Here is a 24,812-nt window from a genome sequence, read left to right on the forward strand (position 1 = left end):
ATGACAACGCTGATTGGCCAAGATTTCGGCCAATCAGCAATGGCAGATGAAAGTTTGGTGATGATGTATGATGTCATCTGGCAGGAAAAACCGTGGTATAGAAAAAAAACCACGGAGTATTTTTTAATTAATATTTTTTTTAAAACCGTGGTATAGCCGTTTCACGAAGTTTGAACCCACAAAAATCGAGGAATCACTGTAATGCAAAAAACCTGACAGATTTTTTTAAAAATGCAATTGACTAGAAATCTCAAATGGATAAAGAATCAACTTTTTTGCCACTAAAGAATTTGTTTTATGTGTATTCAGTAAAATCTGTTGTCCAATTTATTCTAAAACATACCTACATCGAAATACTACCAGTGCAATTGAATATATTTTAATTTTTGACTATACAGTGAACTCTTTTGAAAAATTCAGAAGGATATACTTCTATTTCTTTTCTACTCCCTATTACCCAATTGTTACGGTTTTCAGAATCAGTAGCATCTGATGAAGGGCATATGACAAAATAAAAAAGTCAAAATAGCAGCTACATTATAAAAAAATAAACCCTGTAACTTTGTATGCATGCTGCATTCCCATTAAAAAATGGTTTTGCAGTTGCAGAGTTACACACTATTTTTTTAAAAAAATCCCTCCCACTCTCATAGATATCTCTGCTTCAGATTTTGCTATCACACTGAAGTAGACCAGTGGTAAATACAACTTTTCCCTTCAGTTTCCCCCCCCCCATTTCAATAAGCCCAAGATAGATAAAATAAGTTGAACTATGTAGGTGTTCTAATTTCAAAAGATATTTTTTTTAAAAAAAAATCTACATTTGTGGGTTTTTCAGTAAAGAACATATAATATCTCATATATATCACATGCTTTCCTATCTGTTTTATTTCACCTATTATATTTACTTGATTCCTCCTCTGCAATTATACATTTGAACATGTTAATGTCTGAGAGCCGCATAGATCCCAAATGATTTATAAGAATCACTAATGCCAAAATGCAATGCAACAAAATAAAAGCATCTGTGAAAATAAAGTAGAATATTGTCTGGACTGTTCCCACCCAGGTTTAAAGATAGTTAAGGTGCTGAACTTTGATAATTGTACTTTTTATCTAGTAACACACTGTCTGGGGACTTAGTTTAGACTATCAGAATTAATGAAGGAGAGTGCTGGGAAGATGAGCTGACTTATAGAAGGAATTGCTTCATTCAGAATGGTGATATTGGGAACAATATTTTTAGTGCTTTTGCACCAGGTCACATCCAAAATTCCAAGGGCTAGATGCAGCATCAGTAAGCCACTACCTTTTCTTCACAAACAATACCAACCAGGAGACCTCATTATTGTAGGCATTTTATCTAAGATCTACATATTATCTTCCATGATGAACTTCAGTAAAGCACCCTCTAGTGATCTCTTTGATGATATTCTGTAAGTTTATTTTAAAACACACACATATTCCTTTCTAATGCCAATTCAGATGGTTTCCTCTCTGCCTAGGTAATGGAATTCTTTCTGATTAAATCATGAATAAAAGATAGTATAGTAAGATTTAGCTAACCTCAGGAAAACTTATTTCAAAGTTTCAAAGGAAAAGTTACATCAAATAATGTACAGATCATGTCTTTAGTAAATGAGAATCAATGTTCAGTTCATATAAACTAATCTGTGTTCATTTAAAAAGTAAAATTAATACTGGAATTTTTATTGGCATATTTGAAAATTCCCATAATTTAATATTGTGATATTGTGAATGTACAGAAGGAATGGGAAATTTTGCTAAATTATGCACGCATGGATGTGAAACCTTTGCAATATCCTGGAGTGAAATAGACTAATGTTGCACTTTGCATTAAACATTATGTGACTTGTACTTTTCTTTACAGGGTCATGACGCCAGTTTATCAGCAATTTCTGTCATTGCAATTTAGTATTAAGGAGATCAATGAAAATCCCCAGATTTTACCTAATCATACTTTAGGTTTCCATATCTATAATAGCTATTTTAGTGCAAGTTGGACGTACCGTGCCTTGTTAGAATTATTCTCTGCTCAAGGGAGCTTCGTTCCTAACTACAACTGTGATGTGCAAAACAGACCAATAGCTGTCATTGGAGGACCTACCTCTGCTGTTGGATTTCATTTGACAACCCTCCTGTCTGTTTACAAGATGCCACAGGTACAATGATTTATTGAAAAATAGACTTTGGGAGGTCTTTCATTCATTCATCTTTTTTTCCTTATGGCCATGGCTACTGTACAGTACAAGAATGTCATGTATGCTATAACTGGAATAAAGAGGTTGGCCTTCAAAAGAACCTGGGCTTCAAAAGAACTTCCACTCTTGTGATTAGGAAATTTGGGGTGAGGCTTATGGTTAGGGTTAGGGGTAAAGGTTGGAGTAAGGTTTTAAGAAACTGAATAGACTAATTATAGGATCCAAACATTGGACACATTCTTTTGGCTCCCGGTTTTAAAGAAGAAAAAAAATGTTAGCAATTATGCATGGATATTTGAAGATTAAACAATGAGGTCACTGGTGAGGTTATTGATGCTGTTGTCTTTTTATAGCTTTGGTGATGATGATGACATCCTAACCTTTTGAAAAAAAAATATTCCAAGCTTTCATCCACTAAACAAAGAGAAATATACCAAAAATATATTTCTCCAAGCTAATCAGTTAATATATTGTTAATCAGAAAGTGGAGAGTAGAAAGAAAACGATGTACAGTAATATGATATTCTAATATTGAACAACTTAAAATTATAATCTATAATCAGGATATCTATATAAATCTTAATGTCTTATGTCTATATTCTATATATTCAAAGTGTGTGTGTGTGTGTTTTCATGGGTACATGTATTTAGAGTGTTGTGAGTTCAGATTTTTTCCTCCTGTAATATTTTGAGTGTCTTCGTGACATTTCAGCAAAATCACATTCACCATCATTAGGCTGAAGTTATTGGCTTTGTGCTACTTTAAATATGATTTGTTTGCAATGGCCATTTGTTCCTTATAAATAGTGATTGGTGTGGAGTTCTGATTCAAATGTTGCAATTAGATTGGGTGGCTGTGTTTTAATGGTTTGATTGGTTGGTGGAATCACATATAAGATGATTGACATGGTGGATTTATGATTGTGATATGTTTTTTTGGTTCGGGCTGGTTTCTAAACTTCTGGTAGGTGGGACTTGTTATCATGTTTATTCATATTGGGGGGGTGTTTTTCTATTTCTATGGCTTCCATGATTATTCTTTTGTATAGATGTTCTGTTTTGGAGATTAATTTGGTTTTTTCAAAATCAATTCCATGTCATGGTTTTTTAACGTGCTGGAAAGGGGAGGAAGTTTTTCTTCTTTTTTGACTGCATTTTTGTGTTCTGCAATGTGTGGGTTTATTCTTCTATTAGTTTGTCCAATGTATGTGGCTGCACAGGTTTGCATGGTATTTCCTAGATTCCTTAGTTTTCAAGTTGGATTTTGATTTTTGGGTTTCTTAAGATGTTGGATATTTTATGGTTAATGACAAAGGGTGCTTTGATATTATGTTTGTGGAAAATTTTGCTAATTTTGTCTGTAGTGCCTTTAATGTAAGGGAGGAGTCTGGTGCCATTATCCTGTTCCTTGTCTTCGTTTTTTGGGGGGTGTCTCTTTTTTTTGGTTAGGTTTCTAATTGTTTTTCTTTCAAATCCATTAATACATTTTTGAGCTTGTTTAATTCAGTTTTCAGGTGGTCTTTGTCAGCTAGGCGTTTGGTTCTGGAGATGAGGGTTTTGGCTACTGAGATGATCTGTGCAGGGTGGTTGTGGGAGTGTGCAGTTAAGTAGTGGTTGGTGTGTGTTTTCTTTTGGTAGATGGTGTGTCCTAGGGTGGCATTGGCTTTTTTTTGTAGAAAAAAAGGAAAGTTGGTTATTATTTATTATTATTATTATTATTATTATTATTATTATTATTATTATTATTATTTATTAGATTTGTGTGCCGCCCCTCTCTGAAGACTCGGAGCGACTCACAACAACAAAACAGTACAAATCCAATGATTAAAAACAATTTAAAACCCTTAATATAAAAAACAGTCATACATCTCAGACAAACCATACATAAAACGGAAACGACCCAGGGGAATCAATTTTCCAATGCCTGATGGTAAAGGTGGGTTTTAAGGAGTTTGCGAAAGACAAGGAGGGTGGGAGCAATCCTAATCTTCATGTACTTGTAAAGGAACTCATTACCAGACTCAGTAGGGTCAACCCCTAACCCCCAACATTTTCTCCTTAGATTATCCACGATCGACCTCTCCAGGTTCCTAAGAGGTCAGCAAGGGGTGTACATAAGTGCACTAGAGTGCCTTCAGTCCCCTGTCAAATTGTCTCTCTGTTATCTCATATATCTTTTCTTCCTTTCACATATCTTCTCCCCTTTTTTTTTACATTTCTATACATTCTTTATATGTTTTACCTCTAGTCCCTTAAGCATCTTTGTTGCTTTTCTTTGCACTCTTTCTAGTCTCAACATCTTTTTTTTACATTTTTTACACATTACATTTAATTTGTACTCAATAAATAATTACTTTATTTATGGAGCCTATAAAATGGATGCATGGATAAGACCAGGATGTGAAATTAATATATTTAAGAAAATATTGAGAAACTGTTGATAAATTCTCAGAATATGAAACTGTCATAATTGTCTTCAAATTGAATACCACAGGAACATATTATCCATATTCCTCTCCACTGACATAAAGTGAGAAATGATATCATGAGGCATGGATGATCTCTTGCAACATTCTAACATAGTGTTTATTTTGCTGGTGTGGACCTGACCTGTCAATTGAGTAAAAGATTGTTTCTTCTAAAGCCAAATGCAAAATTAAATTTCTTCAAGACATTTATTCCTGTTTAATTTTATGTAATTTATCTCCTAATTTCATTCCTTTATTTTCTTCAGTTTATCTATGGCTCAGCTCCAGAGATGAATATAAAAATGCAGATTGCTTCATATCAACAGATGTTCCCAAATGTTGATCTTCAGTACAAGGGAATTCTCCAGTTACTCCTAAAATTCAGATGGACATGGATTGGATTAGTTCATATGGATAATGAGAATGGTGAAAAGTTTGTACTTGATGTGGTTCCCATGTTTTCCCAGAAAGGCATCTGCTTTGCTTTCATTGAAAAGTCACCAACTGTTTCTTATTCCAATGACATTATTGATACATTGGATGATGGGATAAAGTTGTTCAATGTTATCATGAGGAGCACTGCAAATGTAATAATAATTCATGGCGAAATTGATGACATGATAGTTTTGAGACTATTTTCAGTTCTGTCAAATTTGGAAGGAATATCACTACTGGCAAATGTTAAGGTGTGGGTTATGACTGCACAGATGGATTTCATGTCACTTCCCTTTCAAAGAAAACATGAGATAGACTTCCTCCATGGTGCTTTATCCTTTTCAATTCACTCAAAGAAGGTGTTGGGATTCCAGAAATTTCTTCAGATGAGGAAGCCTGACTTTGACAAAGAGGATAGCTTTATTAAGCTCTTCTGGAAAAATGCATTTGAATGTTCGTTCTCCAGCTCTGTGATAAATGATGATGGAAAAAATGTCATATGCACTGGAGAGGAGAAATTGGAGACTCTTCCTACAACTGTGTTCGAAATGAACATGACTGGCCACAGCTACAGCATCTACAATGCAGTCTATGTGGTAGCACATGCTTTGCATGTCATGCTGTCATCTACGTTCATGATCAGAGCAGAAAACCATGAAGCCAAACTGAACATAATACAAAAACAATTCTGGAAGGTAATATCTTGATATTTTATTTATTTACCTAAAATCATTTTCTCTTTAATTTTACTGATTTGAGATTATATTTAAAATTAGATTAAAATTAGAATCTATCAAGAATCAGGAGGTACAACTCTCAATGATTGCCAAAGGGTACAAATTAATCAGGAAACAATCAATATTAATATAAATCTTAATGATATAAGCAACAAGTTACAGTCCTACAGTCATAAATAGGAGCAGATGGGTGGCAAGAATGATGAGAAGACTAATAGTAATACTATTGCAGCCTTAGTGAATAGTTTGACAGTGGTGAGAGAATTATTTCTTTAGCAGAGTGATGGCACTCAGGAGAAAACTATTCTTGTGTCTAGTTCTCTTGGTGTGCAGTTTTCTATAGCGGTGTTTTGAGGGTAGGAGTCAGGGATGGGCTAGGCACTGGAACGGTGGGAATGCCATCCTGGTGATGCCAATGGAGCATGTAGCTTAGCTCCATTAGAAATGTACAGTGCATTTCAACTTCAATTCTTTTCAGACTTTATTTAAGTTGCAAGTTTACCCAATAGTTTTATCCACAATAGTTTATATGTTATATCTATCTATATATAACACACATATATATACCATATATTTTAGTATGGAAAGTTGGAAATCACAACTATTTGATTATTTTAATTGCTTTTTAATTAATAATAAAAAAGGAGAAAAACACAAAAATAATAGTGATGGTAATAAAATGTCATAAAAGAAGAAGAAAAATACAGAAAAGTTGTTTTAAAAACAAGTGAAAATGTGATAAAAATATAATATGGTATATTATTATATCAACAAACAGTACAATTCTATATACAAAAGAACTTCTGGTCATTACCATAATTTGTTCCATAACTTTGGTCAGAACCTAATTTAGTTGTGACCCAAACCTAATTTTGGAAATTTGGTGCTTTCAAAAAAATATGTGGAATTGAAATAAGCCATGGAAAAAAAATGTGGGGATTTTTTGGTCAGAACCTGATTTGGTCATGGTCAGAAGCATTTGTGACCAGAGGTTCTACTGTGTACTTTTCTCATGAGAACACACACACGCACACACACACACACACATGTATACATAATTTATTTGTTCGGTATAAATGAGCTACATAATTCATTGTAGCAAGAATAATCAGGTCTTCAACATATTAAGTGAAAGGGGCCACAGATTTACCTTTTCAATGTTGCAATATCAATCTTTTGGCCCTAGTAAGACTTTACTGTATATATTTGAAATCATAACTTAAATAAATAATCTCTTTTTTGTAATCTATTGCTTTCAAAAGCATACACTAATTTTAAGTAAGATTTACTTAATGACATTGCATTACTTTCTAGTTTTGTTAAATGTACTCAGGGATTTAACAATCAAATTCCACAAATAGAATGGGCGACATACAAATCTAAATAACAACAACAACAACAGTAATAGTAATAGTAATAGTAATAGTAATAATGTTTATTATTGTTAGTTGTGAAGTCATACCCAACCCATCACAACCCCATGGACAACATTCCTCCATACTCTGGAGTCCATTTAGGATTATGCTGACTGTATAATGCTGTTACCAATCTGGGACTCGACCAACTAGTAACAAATAATAATATTTGATTCCAGTAAAAAAATACTGCCTAGACCTCATATTCTACAATAGCAAAAGTGCAATTTATGTACTACAAAGAAAAGAAACATTTTCCTATAGCGCCCACAGCATGATTAACTTCAACCTCAAACTATGCCACTCCAAGAATCACCTTAATAAAGTGATACCCAAGTACAACTTAAAAAAAGCTATGTACTCATAGATGCCAATCTCTCCACTATTGGCTGGCAAACTCTATTCTCTGGCTGTAACACTGCTGATGACTTCTACAACATATTCTTGCTTGAAGTCAAATGAATTAACAGACTACATGTACCACTAATAAGTACCATAAGCAAGAAAAACAACCTATCCATCTCAATAAGAAAACTACAATAAAAAAAGTCTCTGGCGGAAAAACAAAAAAGTCCATGTAGCCAACTTCAAAATCTGCTACAAAAATATATGCCACCAAATAAAGACTGTATGCTTCAATTATCACAGCAAACAAGAGGAAAACCTCCTGCACACCAAATCCAACTGTGCCTTCTACAACTTTATAAATAACAAACTCAAGCACTCAAGACCTATGCTACCACTAAAAGGACCCAACATCAAAGAATGCTACAATGATTCAATCAAAGCTAACTTCTTCAACACATTCTTTGGCTCAATCTTTGTAAACAGCAAAGGCTGATCCCCCAAAATCCCTAATTGCCCCTCAAACACTCACAATAACTTAAATCAAATAGACTTCACAGAAGACAATGTTGAAAAGCACTACAAAACCTTAAACATTCTCTATCAATTGATCCTGATGGTCTATATGCATACTTTCTAGAAAAGCTCTCCACAACCATAGCTGAACCACTAAGCATTATCCTTAAAAATCATTCAAGACCAGCTCACTACCAAAGCTATGGTTGCTAGCAACAGTCATCCCCATCTTCAAAAAGAGACCCCAGTTCAGTTGAAAACTACAGACCAATCTCTCCATAAAAGACCTTGGAACTCATATCAAAAGATCTAAGTGCCAAAGCCCATTGCAACAACATCGCCAAAAAGAATTCAAGAGTTGTTAACCTAATCCTTCATAATGCTCTGGTAATCTCAGACTACTAAACAGAGCATACAATTTTTATGCCAGACCAATCCTTGAATACATCTCATCTGTTTGGAACCCACACTGCATTTCAATCATAAACACTCTAGAAAATATCCAGAGATATATTAGTAGAAGAGCCCTCCACTCCTCCATTCACAACAGAATTCCCTATGCAACTAGATTTACAATCCTAGATTTAGAAAGCTTAGAACTACGTCACCTTAATCATGATGTGTTTAAGCATAGCCCAGAAAATAATCTGCTACAACGTCCTTCCTGTCAATGACTACTTCAGCTTCAACCACAATACATGAGCATACAACAGATACAAACATAAAGCAAACCGCTCCAAACTTGACTGCAGGAAATATGACTTTAATAACTGAATAATTAATGCATGGAATTCACTACCTGATTCTGTAGTATCATCACCTAAACCCAAAACTTTACCCTTAGACTATCCACTGTAAACCTCTCCCGATTCCTAAGAGGTCAGTAAGGGGCATGCATAAGTGAACCAGCGTGACTTCCGTTCTCTGTCCTAATGTTTTTCTCTCACTAGTATCATGTATATAAACATAGTTATATCTTTGAATACTACCAATGTATACTTGACAAAATAAATAATAAATAAATAACTAAATAAAATAAAAAATAAAAAACACTTCAGTGACTCCATCCAGCCTCCTCATTCTCTGTCATCTTTTTCTTCTTTTGCCCTCAATCTTTCTCAGCATTAGCCTCTTCCCCAGTAACTCAGAAATCAAACTTGAACAAATATGTTCAGAGCTGGGGTGGTGTAGCAGGTAGAGTGCTGTACTGCAGGCCACTGAAGCTGACAGTAGATCTGTAGGTCAATGGTTCAAATCTCATCACCAGCTCAAGGTTGATTCAGCCTTCCATCCTTCTGAGATGGGTAAAATGAGGACCTGGATTGTGGGGGCAATATGCTGGCTCTGTTAAAAAGCGCTATTGCTAATATGTTGTAAACCACCTGAGTCTAAGGAGAAGGGTGGCAAAATAATCAAAAATCGAATGAATGAATAAATAAATAAATAAATTTATACCTTTTAATTTCTTTCTTTTTTAAAAAATCAGCTCAACCATTTTGTGAGAACAATCTCATTCAACAATGGTGTGGGGGAAAAAGTTTCCTTCAACCAGAATGGAGAACTGGAGATGGGATTTGATATTATTAACTGGATTACTTTTGCTAACCAATCCTTTCTGAGATTTAAAATTGGAGGAATAAACACGATGAACTCACAAGAAAAAATATATATTTCTGAAAAATTTATTGAATGGCCAAGGAGGTTTAATCAGGTATGACCCAATTTCATTCCTGTAAATGAAAAGTAGATTAATAATAATCTACTATAATAATATAATAAGTCTGGAGAGTGTATGTGTCTGAACTTGCATGTATGGAAGATCGAATGTGGAGCTGTTTTAAATTAACTTATGAGTTATTTATATAGTAGATAGGATGTTGCATTACTTTTTTTATATTGTACTACTATTAAGTAGTTGTTGGGGATGGAATTGTGGGTTGTGGCGGAGAGAGAGGACTTAGTTTTTATGAAGGGTGAATGGGAGCAAGTGTGATTTGTATGGAATGGCAGGCTTGTCAAGGGATTGGAAGGCCTATGGAGATGGGAAAACAACGTTGGGTATAGTGGAGAGCCAGGGCATTATGGTTGTCACTGGGAGGGGCAGGTACAGTGGGAGCCGAGGAGTAGGCCACTCTCAGGGAATGAGGACTCTCTGCTTGAAAGCATTTTCTTGTTCTGGCCCCTCGGTCTCATCCCGTGTAGCTGGTGTCAGATGTAGTCAGGGCCCTGGTCTCGGGCTGCTGCTACTCAATGCCAGGTCAGTTGCCAACAAGGCCCCCTTGATCTGAGATTTACTCTTGGAAAAAGGGGCTGACCTGGCTTGTGTGACTGAAACCTGGCTGAGACCAGAGGGAGCTGTTCTTCTCTTGGAAATGTGCCTAGACAGATTTCTGGTCTTGCATCAGCTGTGACACCAGGGAAGGAGTGGGGGAATGGCAGTCACGGTCCAGGAGACACTAAGCCCTTGCAGGGTCCCTGCTTCAGAGACTGCTGGGTGTGAGACTCTCTTCTTGAGATTGGATTTAGGGGTTCAAGTGGGCTAGCTATTAACATACTTGCCTTCCAGCTATGTTGCAACAGTCCTGTCTGCGCTGCTCGAGGTGGTAGCTAGGTTGGCGGTGGAGTTCCCCAGGTTTGCAGTGCTGGGGAAATTTAATCTACCATCACTCAGCGAAACCTCAAAGGTGGCACAGGAGTTCATGGCTTCCATGACAACCATGGCCATGACCCAAGTAATTCAGGGTCCAACTGAAGAGGGGGACATACACTGAATTTGGTGTTTCTCTCAGAGCAGTGGAAAAATGATCTGGTTTTAAGGGGTATAGTCACCATACCCTTGTCTGGACTTTGACCCACCACAGGGAGGCAGAACTGATTAGGAGATTCTGCCCCAGGTGCCTAATGGACCCGAATAGGTTTCAGAGGGAGCTTGGGGTAATTCTTGACTCATTTGTCCGTAATCCAGCTGAGTCACTAGTGACAGCATGGGAAGGGGAAGAGCCTTCTCTGTGAGGGCCCCAGTCCTCTGGAATCAGATCCCTCTGGAGATTTGCGCTGCCCCCACCCTCCTCGCCTTCTGGAAGAGTTTAAAAACTCATCTTGGCCGCCAGACCTGGGGTTCCTTAGATCTTCCCCCCTGACCAATGAATGCTATAGTTTGATTGTTGAATGAATGATATTAATGCTTTTTTTCTTTTTAATTAGAATTTTAAAGACTGTTTTTAATGTATTAATTGGATTGCTATAATTCTTGTTTTTCTGTATTTGCTGCGAGCCGCCCTGAGTCCTCGGAGAGGGGCAGCATACAAATCCAATAAATAAATAAATAAATAAATAAACAAACAAACAAACAAACAAACAAACAAACAAACAAACAAACAAAGCCGCATTGGGGCTCTAGACCAAATTGTGCCTTTGCAGCCTCTCCAATGCAGTAGACCCTGGAGATCCCCTTGGTTTACTGAGGAACTCTGGGGGATGAAATGCTTAGAGCAAACATGGAGGGCCAGTAACACTGAGTCTGACCGAACATGGGTAAGAGTCTATATTAGGACTTACCTCCAGGCACCGGCACATCTCATACACCACTGAATTGGCATGGGGTGTGAAGAGGTGGATGTGATGTGCCGGTGCCTGGAAACTGTAAGGATCTGGATGGGAACCAACAGGCTGTGGGCATTTCCTCCTAAGGACTATTTGATCTGTCCATCCATTGTTCTGGGGGGAGAAACATTGACCCCTCAGATAAGGTCCGCAACTTGAGTGTCCTGCATCCACAGCTGAACCTTGATCACCACCTCTTGACTGTGGCCAGGGGACCTTTGCCCAGGTTTGCCTGGTTTACAAGTTGTGGCCTTACCTGGGCCAGGAGGCTCTACACACAGTCGTGCAGACCCTCATCACCTCCTGTCTTGATTATTGCAATGTGCTCTATATGGGGCTACCCTTGAAGAGTGTTTGGAGACTACAAATTTTTCATAATGCAACCGCGCGAGCTGTCATGGGTGTACCTCTGTACACCCATATAACACCTACGCTCTGAGAGCTGCACTGGCTTCCTATTAGTCACCAGGCATGATTCAAAGTGTTGGTTATTACCTATAAAGCTCTATATGGCTCAGGGCCAGACTATTTATGGGACTATCTCTTGCCACATACCTCCCAGAGATCTATAAGAGCACACAGAGCTGACCTCCTTCAGGTCCCATTGACTAAGCAATACAGGTTGGTGGAACTGTTTGGGGGGGGGGCTTCTCTGTTTCTGCCCCGGCTCTATGGAATTGATCCCTCCCCGATGTCTATACTGCTCCCACTCTATTAGCTTTTTGTAAGGCCACAAAGACCTGGCTTTGCCAGCAGGCCTGGGGGGGGGGGGCTTGACTCAACAACTATCATGGGCATATTGTATGAAAGTTATGTTTGCATGTTGATGGTTAGCTTATTAGGGCTTTTAATTAATGTTTTACAGAATTTTTAAAATACATTTTATTAGTTTTAATGATAATAAAAAGATGCACACTACACAAAAAGTGCACAGTGATACGTGATCCTGACTCCCAAAATGAGGGTGTACTAATTTGTAATATTTTAAACCAAGAACATTATCATATTTACAAATTATAGAGTGATTCCATTTTATTCTTTATAACTCGGTCTCGAATTCTACTGACTATAAAACCTCTATCTCTATCCCATCTTCCCATCGGTTTTTCACTTTATTTTCATTGATCGTATTCATTTTTGTATTCATAATTTCAAGTTGAATGTGTTCCACCGTGTACCGGTAACAATTTTGTATTGTCTATTTTACTGCATCCTTCCAACCCTAAAACTATTACCGCTTGGGCACTTTCTATAGCTGCTTCCTTAATTTCTTTGAATTCACCCATATCCCTCCTCATTACTAATACTGCCATCACCTCTGTAACCACCCATTTTATATTTAACATCTTATTAATCTCATTTTGAACCTCTTTCCAAAATTTCTGCACTACCAAGCACATTAATGTTTTACAGTTTAGAGTTATATTTGACTTCATTTTATTGTTTTGTAATTTACACTGTTGTAAGCTACCCCGAGTCATTCAAGATTGGGTGGCATAGAAGTCAAATAGATAGATAGATAGATAGATAGATAGATAGATAGATAGATAGATAGATAGATGGGTGGGTGGGTGGGTGGGTGGGTGGGTGGGTGGGTGGGTGGGTGGTTTGGGTGGGCGGGCGGACGGACGGACGGACGGACGGACAGACAGACAGACAGACAGACAGACAGACAGATAGATAGATAGGATAGGATAGGATAGAATAGAATAGAATAGAATTTTTATTAGCCAAGTGTGATTGGACACACAAGGAATTTGTCTTGGTGCATATGCTCTCAGCGTACATAAAATAAAATATACATTTGTCAAGAATCATGTGGTACAACACTTAATGATTGTCATAGGGGTCAAATAAGCAATGAAGAAGCAATATTAATAAAAATCTTAGGATATAAGCAACAAGTTACAGTCATACATAGATAAGAAAAATAATAATAATACACCAATAAATTGCAGAAATAAACAATACACATCATGGTGAGCACAGGTTCCACAACATTGGATGATACTTGTAAATGTTTTAGTATTACAAAAGTCCATTTTGGTTTAATTAAAAGGATTCTCTTCTTCCACTTCTGAACAGGCCCAACCTCTTTCTCAGTGTAACGACAAGTGTCATTCAGGATATAGTAAGAGCAAAATAGAAGAAAAGCCATTTTGTTGCTACAATTGCCTTCAGTGTCCAGATGGAAAAATTTCTAATCAAGAGGGTAAGATCTTACTTATTGTAAGGTTTATGAAGATGATGTCATTAAAAAATAAATTATTATTATTATTATTATTATTATTTCAGGGATGATGTTTAAATTTTTGCCCAATAGTTTTGTAAATTAGATAGAGAATGGAGAATAAATGATAGTTTGATGATTGATGATAGATAGGTAGGTAAGTAGGTAGGTAAGTAGGTAGATAGATACTGTAGATAGATAGACAGACAGACAGACAGACAGACAGACAGACAGACGTGGAATGATTGAAATAAAATTTTAACTATAAGCATTTGTAAAACAAATTAATAAATGCTGTGGTTATTACCACTTTTTTCAGATAAATAAAGTGCTGACATAGATGCAAAAATCAATTTTACTCATAACAGTGAACATTAAAATCTCATTTGAATTTATATTTAAAATACTCTTTATATTTCATCATTTACATCACATGTTCATTCTCTTACTTTATGAAATATATTTAAACACTCCTTTTTTCAAGATACATTATTGAATATACTTTTTCAGTAAATTTCCTCTAAATGTTTATTTTTTTAGTTAAATACTGCATTGATGTTGCAGAAAAATATTAAAAATAAAGTTTCCAGTTCTATTAATTCATGAGAACAAAATTATATTTTTTTTGGGACAGAACTTTGGGAATATAGCTTTAAGCAAGCTTTGTAAATAAATTTGCTTTTCATATTTTAAACCAGAAGACAGAAATTAGGATTGCCCCCACCCTCCTTGCCTTTCCCAAACTCCTTAAAACTCACCTCTGCCATCAGGCATGGGGAAATTGATTCCCCTGGGCCGTTCCCTCTTTACGTATGGTTTGTATGAGACATATGTTTGTTTTTTATATTAAGGGTTTAAAATTGTTTTTTAACTGTTGGATTTGTATTGTTCTGTTGCTGTGAGCCGTCTCGAGTCTTCGGAGAGGGGCGGCATACAAATCTAATAAATAAAAAAATAAATAAGACAATAAAATTTTATTTTGATTCCTTTGGTACAATTTCACTATTTATATCTAACCTGATGTTATCTTTTGTAGATATGGATGACTGTGTTCAATGTCCAGAACATCAGTACCCAAATAAGAAACAGAATTCCTGTATCCCAAAAATTATAGCATTTCTGATGTATGAAGAACAACTAGGCACCATTTTGTCTAGTTCCACTCTTTTCTGTTCTTTGACTACAGTAATAATTTTTTGGATATTTATCAAGAATAAGAACACTCCTCTAGTTAAAGCCAACAACCGGAGTCTCACCTATGCTCTCCTTATTGCACTTCTTTTGTGTTTTTTGTGTGCTTTGTTATTCATTGGCCAGCCTTCCAAGGTGACATGCGTCCTTCGTCAAACTACATTTGGCATCATCTTCTCAGTGGCCATCTCTTGTGTTTTGGCCAAGACCATCATTGTGGTTGCAGCTTTCATGGCTACCAAGCCAGATTCGAAGATGACCAAATGGGTGGGGAAAAGCTTAGGCATGTCCATAGTATTGTGCTGCTCTTTTATTCAAATTATGATTTGTACTACATGGCTGACAACCTCTCCCCCATTCCCAGATGTTGACATGAATTCAATAACAGAAGAAATCATCTTGGAATGCAATGAAGGATCAGTCTTCATGTTCTACTGCGTCTTGGGTTTTTTGGGGTTACTTGCTATTGTCAGCTTCATAGTGGCTTTCCTAGCAAGAAAATTGCCTAATACCTTCAATGAAGCCAAGCATATTACCTTCAGTATGTTGATTTTCTGCTCAGTCTGGATCTTGTTTCTTCCAACTTATCTGAGCACAAAAGGAAAATACATAGTTGCTGTGGAGATCTTCTCTATTATAGCCTCCAGTGCTGCATTGCTAATTTGCATCTTTTCTCCTAAATGCTTTATCATTGTTTTGAGACCTGACCTGAATAGAAAACAGCAAGTGATGAAGAAAAAACTGTAGTAGGGCAGCCCAAAGGTGCCTTTTCAAGAAGCAACTGGACTTTGAAGATGTTTTGCTTCTTGGAAAAGCACCTTTGGGACAACCATGACCTGGATGACTGAGAATCTCCATAGAAATATAGAAGGACATGTGTAGCCCTTAAATCATTTTAAATTTTATTGTAGTGCTATACCCATATACCTGAAGGAAAACCTATTTAACCCTGGGCTCGCTCCTTCTTGCAATTATTGATTCCTCTCCAATAGTTCTCAAATTACAACATAAAGTGCTGATGTTAACCTAGTTTGCTTGTTGTTAACAAGAAGGAATGCTAAAAGTTGCCTTAATCCAAATGGAGAAAAGGCAAGGAATTGAGGGAACATTCCTCAGATAAAATCCACTAAGTCCAGACCCCCCAAATTACGAATAGTTATTGACTTACAAAGTTCATTTAGTGATCTTCAAATTTACAATGGCATTGGAAAAAAGTGACTTATGACAATTTCTCACATTTATAACTCATGATAACATGATCAAAATTTAGACATTTGGCAACTGTGACTCATATTTATGACAGTTGTATCTTCTGGAGTCACTTGTCACCTTTTGTAACTTCCAGGCAAACAAAGTCAATGGGGAAACCAGTTTCACTTAACAACTGAATGCTAATTGAACACTACAGTGAATCATTTAACAGCTTTATTGGAGCAAAGTTCACTTAAAAATGTCTCACTTAGCAACAGAAAGTTTGGGCTCAATTATGTTCATAAGTCAAAGACTAATTGTAGCTACCTCTAAGAGTGGCACCAATGGTTCCTTTCTTTGACAATCTTTCTGAATCAAACATTAGTAATTAATTTTACTGGGTTTCCTGTTACATTTTAAGAGATTTCTTTAATTGATTGTTTTGTGGTTAGAATCTTATACAGTATTCTATTAATATATTTAAAACAGTAATGATTTTTAGAACTTCACAGTTACTGTCACTACAACATATTTATCACTTATTGTATATTGTAATTTTTATTGTAATTATGATCTATGATATATGACCTATCACTTTGTTTGTATGTACATTGAGGGCTTATGCATCACAAACAAATTTCTTGTGTGTCCAATCACACTTGGCCAATAAAGAATTCTATTCTTCTTCCTTCCTTCCTTCCTTCCTTCCTTCTTTCCTTCCTTCCTTCCTTCCTTCCTTCCTTCCTTCCTTATTTTATTATTTTATTTTATTTTATTTTATTTTATTTTATTTTATTTTATTTTATTTTATTTTATTTTATTTTATTTTATTTTATTTTATTTTATTTTATTTTATTTTATTTTATTTTATTTTATTTTATTTTATTTTATTTTATTTTATTTTATTTTATTTTATTTTATTTTATTTTATTTTATTTTATTTTATTTTATTTTATTTTATTTTATTTTATTTTATTTTATTTTATTTTATTTTATTTTATTTTATTTTATTTTATTTTATTTTATTTTATTTTATTTTATTTTATTTTATTTTATTTTATTTTATTTTATTTTATTTTATTTTATTTTATTTTATTTTATTTTATTTTATTTTATTTTATTTTATTTTATTTTATTTTATTTTATTTTATTTTATTTTATTTTATTTTATTTTATTTTATTTTATTTTATTTTATTTTATTTTATTTTATTTTATTTTATTTTATTTTATTTTATTTTATTTTATTTTATTTTATTTTATTTTATTTTATTTTATTTTATTTTATTTTATTTATTTTATTTTATTTTATTTTATTTTATTTTATTTTATTTATTTTATTTTATTTTATTTTATTTTATTTTATTTTATTTTATTTTATTTTATTTTATTTTATTTTATTTTATTTTATTTTATTTTATTTTATTTTATTTTATTTTATTTTATTTTATTTTATTTTATTTTATTTTATTTTATTTTATTTTATTTTATTTTATTTTATTTTATTTTATTTTATTTTATTTTATTTTATTTTATTTTATTTTATTTTATTTTATTTTATTTTATTTTATTTTATTTTATTTTATTTTATTTTATTTTATTTTATTTTATTTTATTTTATTTTATTTTATTTTATTTTATTTTATTTTATTTTATTTTATTTTATTTTATTTTATTTTATTTTATTTTATTTTATTTTGCCAAGTATTATTTAATAAAACATTTGGACAGGGATGGTAGGCTTGCTAGTGCGCTTATGCATACCCCTTATGCAAGTGCCTCTTAGGAATGGACTGAGGTCAACAGCAGACAGTTTAAGATTAAAATTTTGGGATTTTGTAACCATAGAATTAGGTAATGAGGTATTAGGTAATGAAGAGAAAGTAGAAAGGAAGGAAGAGGAGTGAGAGGTGGGGAGAGAGAGAGGAAGAAAAAAGAGGGAGAGAGACATTTAAGAGGAGTGAAGGGAGAAGAGGAAGGAGGAGGAAAGGGGGAAGGAGGAAGGGGGTGCAGGAAAGGATAATTAAAGGGGCAGGCTGCTGCATTTTTTTAAATAAATAAATAAATAGGGGTCTATGAATAAAGGGTAGAAATGTACAATTATGAACTTTGTATGATGTATGTAATACTGAAAGGTATAAACATATTAATCTGTATTTGTGAAGGTGGAGAAAAATAAAAAGAATTGAACAAAAAGATTATAAACAGACAGGAATCCAAATATGATCAAATACCAATGAAGTGTAAACTTTCACTGACATTCTTGATGAATTAGAAAAGGTTGTTTTGTTTTGTTTTAAATAATGATTTATAGCATCAGTTGGTTTTTTTAATAATCTTTTTATTAATTTTTCATAAAATAGACAGACAGACATACATACATTTAACATAAAAAGGTGGGGATGTATATTCCCCGCTTATCACGAAAGTATAAATTTCAATACAGAAAAAAGAATACATAATTGTATATATAATTGAATATTAGAAAAAATGATTTGTTAAACTTTTCATTTAAAAAAAGAATTCTTCTCATAATATTTCTTAATATATAACCTAATTCTACTATATTTCTAAACCAAACTTAGTTTATCTAACACTACTGTAACCTAAAAAGAATTTATCTTTACCAAAACAATTACACATTTGTATCTTAATTTTCTATTATTTTTTCTTATTTATCCATATATAAACTTTGTTCCACGTTTCATAAAATTTCGTGTCTTCTTGATCATTTAAGCGTCTTGTCATCATATCCATCTCGGCGCAATCTAAGATTTTTGTGATAACTTCTTCTTTGGGGATATCCTCCACTTTCCAATTTTGCGCATATATAATCCTAGCCGCAGTTAATATATGTATAATTAGATATAAAATTTCTTTCTTATAACTCTGGTTTGTAATTCCTAATAAATAGAATTCCGGGGTAATTTCTACATTTTGCTTTACTATTTCTTTCATTATTTTCTCTATCATCTTCCAATAGATTCTGGCTTTACTACATGTCCACCATTGATGATAATAAGACCCTATCTCTTTCTTACATTTCCAACACATCGGGGAGGTTTTGGGAAACATTTTTGCTATCTTATTTGGTGGGAGGTGCCATCTATAAAACATTTTAATTTGATTTTCTTTCAGGGACACTGATTTTGTCATTTTCCAGTTATAAATCCAAACTTTCTCCCATGTATCTATGTCTATTTCTTTTCCAATATTTCTGCACAAACTTATCATATTGTCTTTTAAGGTCAGCTCTATGTTTTTATGTGCTATCAAATATTTGTAGGTTTTCCCAATTGTTTTAGTTTGATTAGTAGTAATTAAATTGCTTAATAAATTTTTATTCTTGTTAAAAATATAGAGCCTACTATCTTTCTGATATCTAGATCGAATATGTGCGTAATGCCACCAATTGATTATTGTCCCTTCCTCTTGTAGTTTGATGGACTTTGGATGTATTATTGCTTCTAAAGGGGCAACCCATTCAGGAATAGTTAATAACTATTAATAGTTAATAGTTTTTTCTTATATCTTTCCAGACTTCTAATAAATATTTTCTTAAAGTATGTCTTTTAAAATATGAGTGATTTTTATCTTTGTCATACCATATAAAGGCATGCCAACCAAGCAGAGGTCGTATCCTTCTAAGTTTAGTGTTCTTTTATCTTGTAAGGTTATCCAATCTCGAATCCACGTTAAGGCGGCTGCCTGATAATATAATTTCCAATTGGGAAGTGCAAATCCTCCCCTTTCTTTAATATATTCTAACATATTTATCTTTATTCTTGCTTTTTTTTCTTGCCATAGAATTTTTTTTTACTATATTTGTTAAATCTTTGAAAAAGTTTCCCCCTGGATTTATTGGGATCACCTGAAACAGAAATAAAATTTTAGGCAAAATATTCATCTTAATTGTGGCCACTCTTCCCAAAAAGGATATTTTTAAGTTATTCCAAATTTCTAGGTCTTTTTTAATTTCCACCTTTAATTTTGTATAATTATCATTTTTTAATATTGTTTTTGCTGTTAGCCATATTCCCAAATATTTAACCTTTTTAACTACTTGTATTCCAGAGATGTGTTCCAATTTGCTTTCTTGTATTTTAGTCATATTTTTTGTTATAAATTGTGTTTTACTCTTATTTATTTTTAAACCTGCTACCTTTCCATATTGTTCTATTGTCTGACTTAATATTGGGACTGTCGTTATTGGATCTTCAATTATGAAAGTCAGATCGTCTGCAAAGGCTTGGACTTTATATGTCTTCTTTCCAACGGTCAGACCTTTTATATTTGAATCTGCTCTTATTTTAATTAATAGAGTTTCTAGGGACATAATAAATAATAAAGGTGATATAGGACATCCTTGGCGAACTCCTTTATTTATTTCAAATGTGTCTAATTGTTCGTTATTTAAAATAATTTTTGTAGTCTGTTTTGAATAGATAGCATCTATTAAATTTGAAAATTTAGGACCAAATCTCATTTTATTCAATTGCATTTTTATAAATGTCCAATTGACGTTATCAAAGGCTTTTTGAGCATCTAGAAACATTAATGATAATGTTTTTCCAGGATGTTGCTCATAATATTCTAATGTGTTGATAACCATTCTAAGATTATTTTTAATTTGTCTACCTGGTAAAAAACCGTTCTGGTCTTGATGAATTATGCCATTTATAACCCTTTTTAATCTGTTTGCATATATTGCAATAAGTATCTTATAATCTACGTTTAATAATGATATGGGTCTATAATTTTTAATTTTTTCTATTGCTGTACCCGGTTTATGAATTAAGGTTATTAAAGATTCAGACCAAGATTTAGGGATTTTACCATCAAGTCTACATTCATTAAAAATTTCTAACATATTATTTCTTATTGTCTCATTTTCTATTTTGTACCATTCTGCCGGTATGGCATCTGGTCCAGTAACTTTATTATTTTTCTGTTTTTTAATTATTGTAAGAAGTTCTTCCATTGTTATTGGTTCTTCCATATTTGCCTGTTGCTCTTCCGTTAATTGTGGTAACTCAGCATGTTCTAAATATTTGAAAACTTCATCTTCACTAATGTTTTCTTTTTTGTATAATTCTTTTAAAAAAATGTACAATGTCTGCTTTCCCTTCCATATCATATTTTATTATTCCATCTTTATCTTCTAGTTTTTTAATTACTTTTGACTGCCTCTGTTTCCTAAGTTTATATGCGAGCCATCTGCCTGGTTTGTTAGCATGTTCAAAATAATATTGTTTAGCTCTTTTTATTTTTTCCGCAGTTTGATTCTGTTCCATCAATCTAATTTTATGTTTAGTTACCTCTATTTTTCCTTTTAATTCTTTGTTTTTTATATTTTGTTGTGATAAAGATTCTAGTTGTTTTAATTCATTTATTAATTGTTCATATTTTATTCTATTTTCCTTATTATGTTTTGCTGTGTAAGATATCGTTAATCCTCTTATGTATGCTTTGGTTGTATCCCATAAATTTTGTGGAGTGGTGTTTGAGTTTTTATTAATTTCGAAAAATATTTTTAGTTCTTTCTAGATCCAATCTTTATATTTTTTTTCTTTCAATATATTTCTATTCATCTGCCAATTAAAATGTTTTTTATTAACTCTCATATAGACTACTACAGGATTGTGATCCGCCCATGTATTGACATCTATTTCCACCTCTTTTATTTGTTCTGCGGTTGTTTTTGGAGCCCATAGCATGTCTATTCTTGTCCAAATTTTATGGGGGTTAGAATAGAAAGTATATTGTCTTTTTTGAGGGAGTCTTTCCCTCCAGATATCATTTAATAATAGTTCTGCTTTCATTTTTGAAAAGTGGTAGGCAGTAAATTCTTTTTTTTCTTTTTACTATTTTTCCCCCCTGAGTGGTCTAGCTATTTGTAATAGCATTAAAATCACCAATTATTAGCATATTTTCAATATTTAACTCTGTTATTTTTTGATGTAATTTTTTGTAGAAAGTCATTTGGTGTACATTTGGGGCATAAATAGAAACAATAGCAAGAGGTCTAGATTCAATATTAACTTGGACAATCAAAATTCTACCTTCATTGTCTATAAATAATTGTTTGGAATTTATAGAATTCTCAACATACATCACTACTCCTCTTTTTTTTGTCTGCTAATGATTTATAGCATCAGTTTTATATAATTATTTTGCTATTATCTGGCATTTGGCTGGTTTCTTTTTTATTTTATTCTTGTTATCTAGTTTGTACTTTAGTTAAATAAATTTTATTATATTGTATGTTTTCTTTTAATATTCTGCACCTCCTTAACAGCTGTGAGACTATGGTGAGATGTCAAACAAATAAATTAAGTAAATTAAAATAAGGACATATTGCTTTAAAACTAGAAGAACTTTTTATTTCTGTCTTCATACAAATGGGGAAAAGTTCTGTATTTCTTGTAAGTTTTCATTGCTGTTAGTAATTACATGCTGCTGTACAGTTGTTTACATGCCATGGTTTCCTAGGACTTGAATTCTGAATTGTAATATTTCCAGTGTCATTATCATTATCTCCTAGTAGGCAATAAGTTGTAGAGGCAAGTGCAAGTATAAATACCCTTAACGAGACAGAGCTTGGGAAACCTTCAATTGGCATAAGATCAGACACTTTTACATATTATGATAATACTTGTTGCCTTTATCTTAGTGCTTTTTCCTGAAATGATGCTCATGATTCCCAGAGCTAAATGTAGGACTAACGACCCTCTGCCTTTTCTTCACAAGCAATATAAACCAGGAGATTTCATCATTGTGGGCATTTTCTCTCAGATCTACATCTACTGCAGAATGATAGACTTCAGGAAACAGCCATCTAAGGAGCTTTTTGGCACCACCAGGTAAGATGTTTTATAAACAGACAGGAAAAGAGAAAGAAGAGAAGAGAAGAAGGGAGAGAGGAGGTAGAGAGGGAGAGATAGAGAGAGGGAGAGTATTTGTATGTAGGGAAATATATAGATGGACAATATTGCATGATGGATGGATGGATACATGTATGGAAGTATGTATGTATGTATGTATGTATGTATGTATGTATGTATAAATGCTGGATAGATGATAGGTAGATGGTAGCTCACTAGATACATGGAGGAATAGATAGATGATAGATAGGTAGGTAGGTAGGTAGATAGATAGATAGATAGATAGATAGATAGATAGATAGATAGATAGATAGATGACAGACAGACAGCACAGACAGATGTTACAATCATTAAATCTATACCATCTATGATACTTTGGGAAGTATGTATTTTTACAGAATATGTACAAAGTATATTTAGAGAGTCCTCAGAGAGGGGTGGCATATAAATCCAATAAAAATATAATATAATATAATATAACATAATATAATGCAATGCAATGCAATGCAATGCAATGCAATGCATTACAATACAATACAATATAATACAATATAATATACAATACAATACAATACAATATAATGTAATATAATAAAATAACAACATAGCGTAACATAACATAATAAATATAACGTAATATTATAAATATAATGTAATATAATGTTATGTAATGCTTATTTTAGAGTCATAACTCCAATGTATCAGCACATCCTCGCTTTAGAGTTTGCCATCATGGAAATCAATACAGATCCCTCTATTCTGACAAACCATACTTTGGGGTTTCATATATATAATACCAACTTTGATCCAAGTTGGACATACCGTGCTTCATTGGAGCTCTTCTTTACAAAGGGCCAATTCATACCTAACTATAACTGTGATGCTCAAAACAGACCAATAGCAGTAATTGGAGGACCTTCTTCTGACATCTATTTATACATGGCTAATATTCTTTCTCTATACAAGATGCCACAGGTATGTTGTTTCCATGGAATTAAGTGGCAGGAGATAAAAATCCATGAGAAATCTCAGACAGGGAGGGTTTTTTGTAAAAAATTTATGGTGATATAACATAGTATGATTCATCTCTGAATTGTGAACTGGTGTTCTAAAGCAACCCTAAACTACTCAACTATTTTGGTGATGCAGCTCAGCCTTGGAAGTGATGCACAGAGATGGAGATTTGCTTATTGAATTTGTTTACTTAAGTCATGAGAAAAGCTGAACGTTCCTGCTCCATTAGCTCAGTTTGAATGTGAAGGTGAAACTTACATGGAATTGGGTTTCAGTTTCTAATTTAGTGGACAAAATAGGGAAAGAATCTGATTGCACATCATTTTTTTTACTTTATAGTTATTTCCCATTTTATTTTTTTAAAATAATGTTTATTAAATATTAATATTAAAAAGAGAGAACAAACATAACAAACATAAAAGAGAAAGTGGTATAATACATAATATGAAGTCTTTAATAGTAATATATAATCTTGATTGTATATGTGCAAGATACAATATCAGATATGGAGAATTTAAAGTAAAAGTATAATACGTAATATAAATTAATAATAGTAACACATA

General features: G+C 33.2%; 1 protein-coding gene across 1 annotated transcript; it reads left to right on the forward strand.

Moving 5' to 3' along the window:
• LOC139154231 (vomeronasal type-2 receptor 26-like) lies at window positions 1-15,909 on the forward strand. The gene is made up of 7 exons (XM_070728660.1): window positions 1-57; window positions 1,261-1,436; window positions 2,006-2,183; window positions 4,957-5,820; window positions 9,625-9,849; window positions 13,827-13,953; window positions 15,008-15,909. The coding sequence occupies exons 1-7, from the start codon at window positions 1-3 to the stop codon at window positions 15,907-15,909; spliced, it is 2,529 nt and encodes an 842-aa protein (XP_070584761.1).
• Window positions 15,910-24,812: the final 8,903 nt, after the last annotated feature.

The sequence above is a fragment of the Erythrolamprus reginae genome, chromosome Z (assembly GCF_031021105.1).
Source record: "Erythrolamprus reginae isolate rEryReg1 chromosome Z, rEryReg1.hap1, whole genome shotgun sequence".
NCBI classification, from domain to species: domain Eukaryota; kingdom Metazoa; phylum Chordata; class Lepidosauria; order Squamata; family Dipsadidae; genus Erythrolamprus; species Erythrolamprus reginae.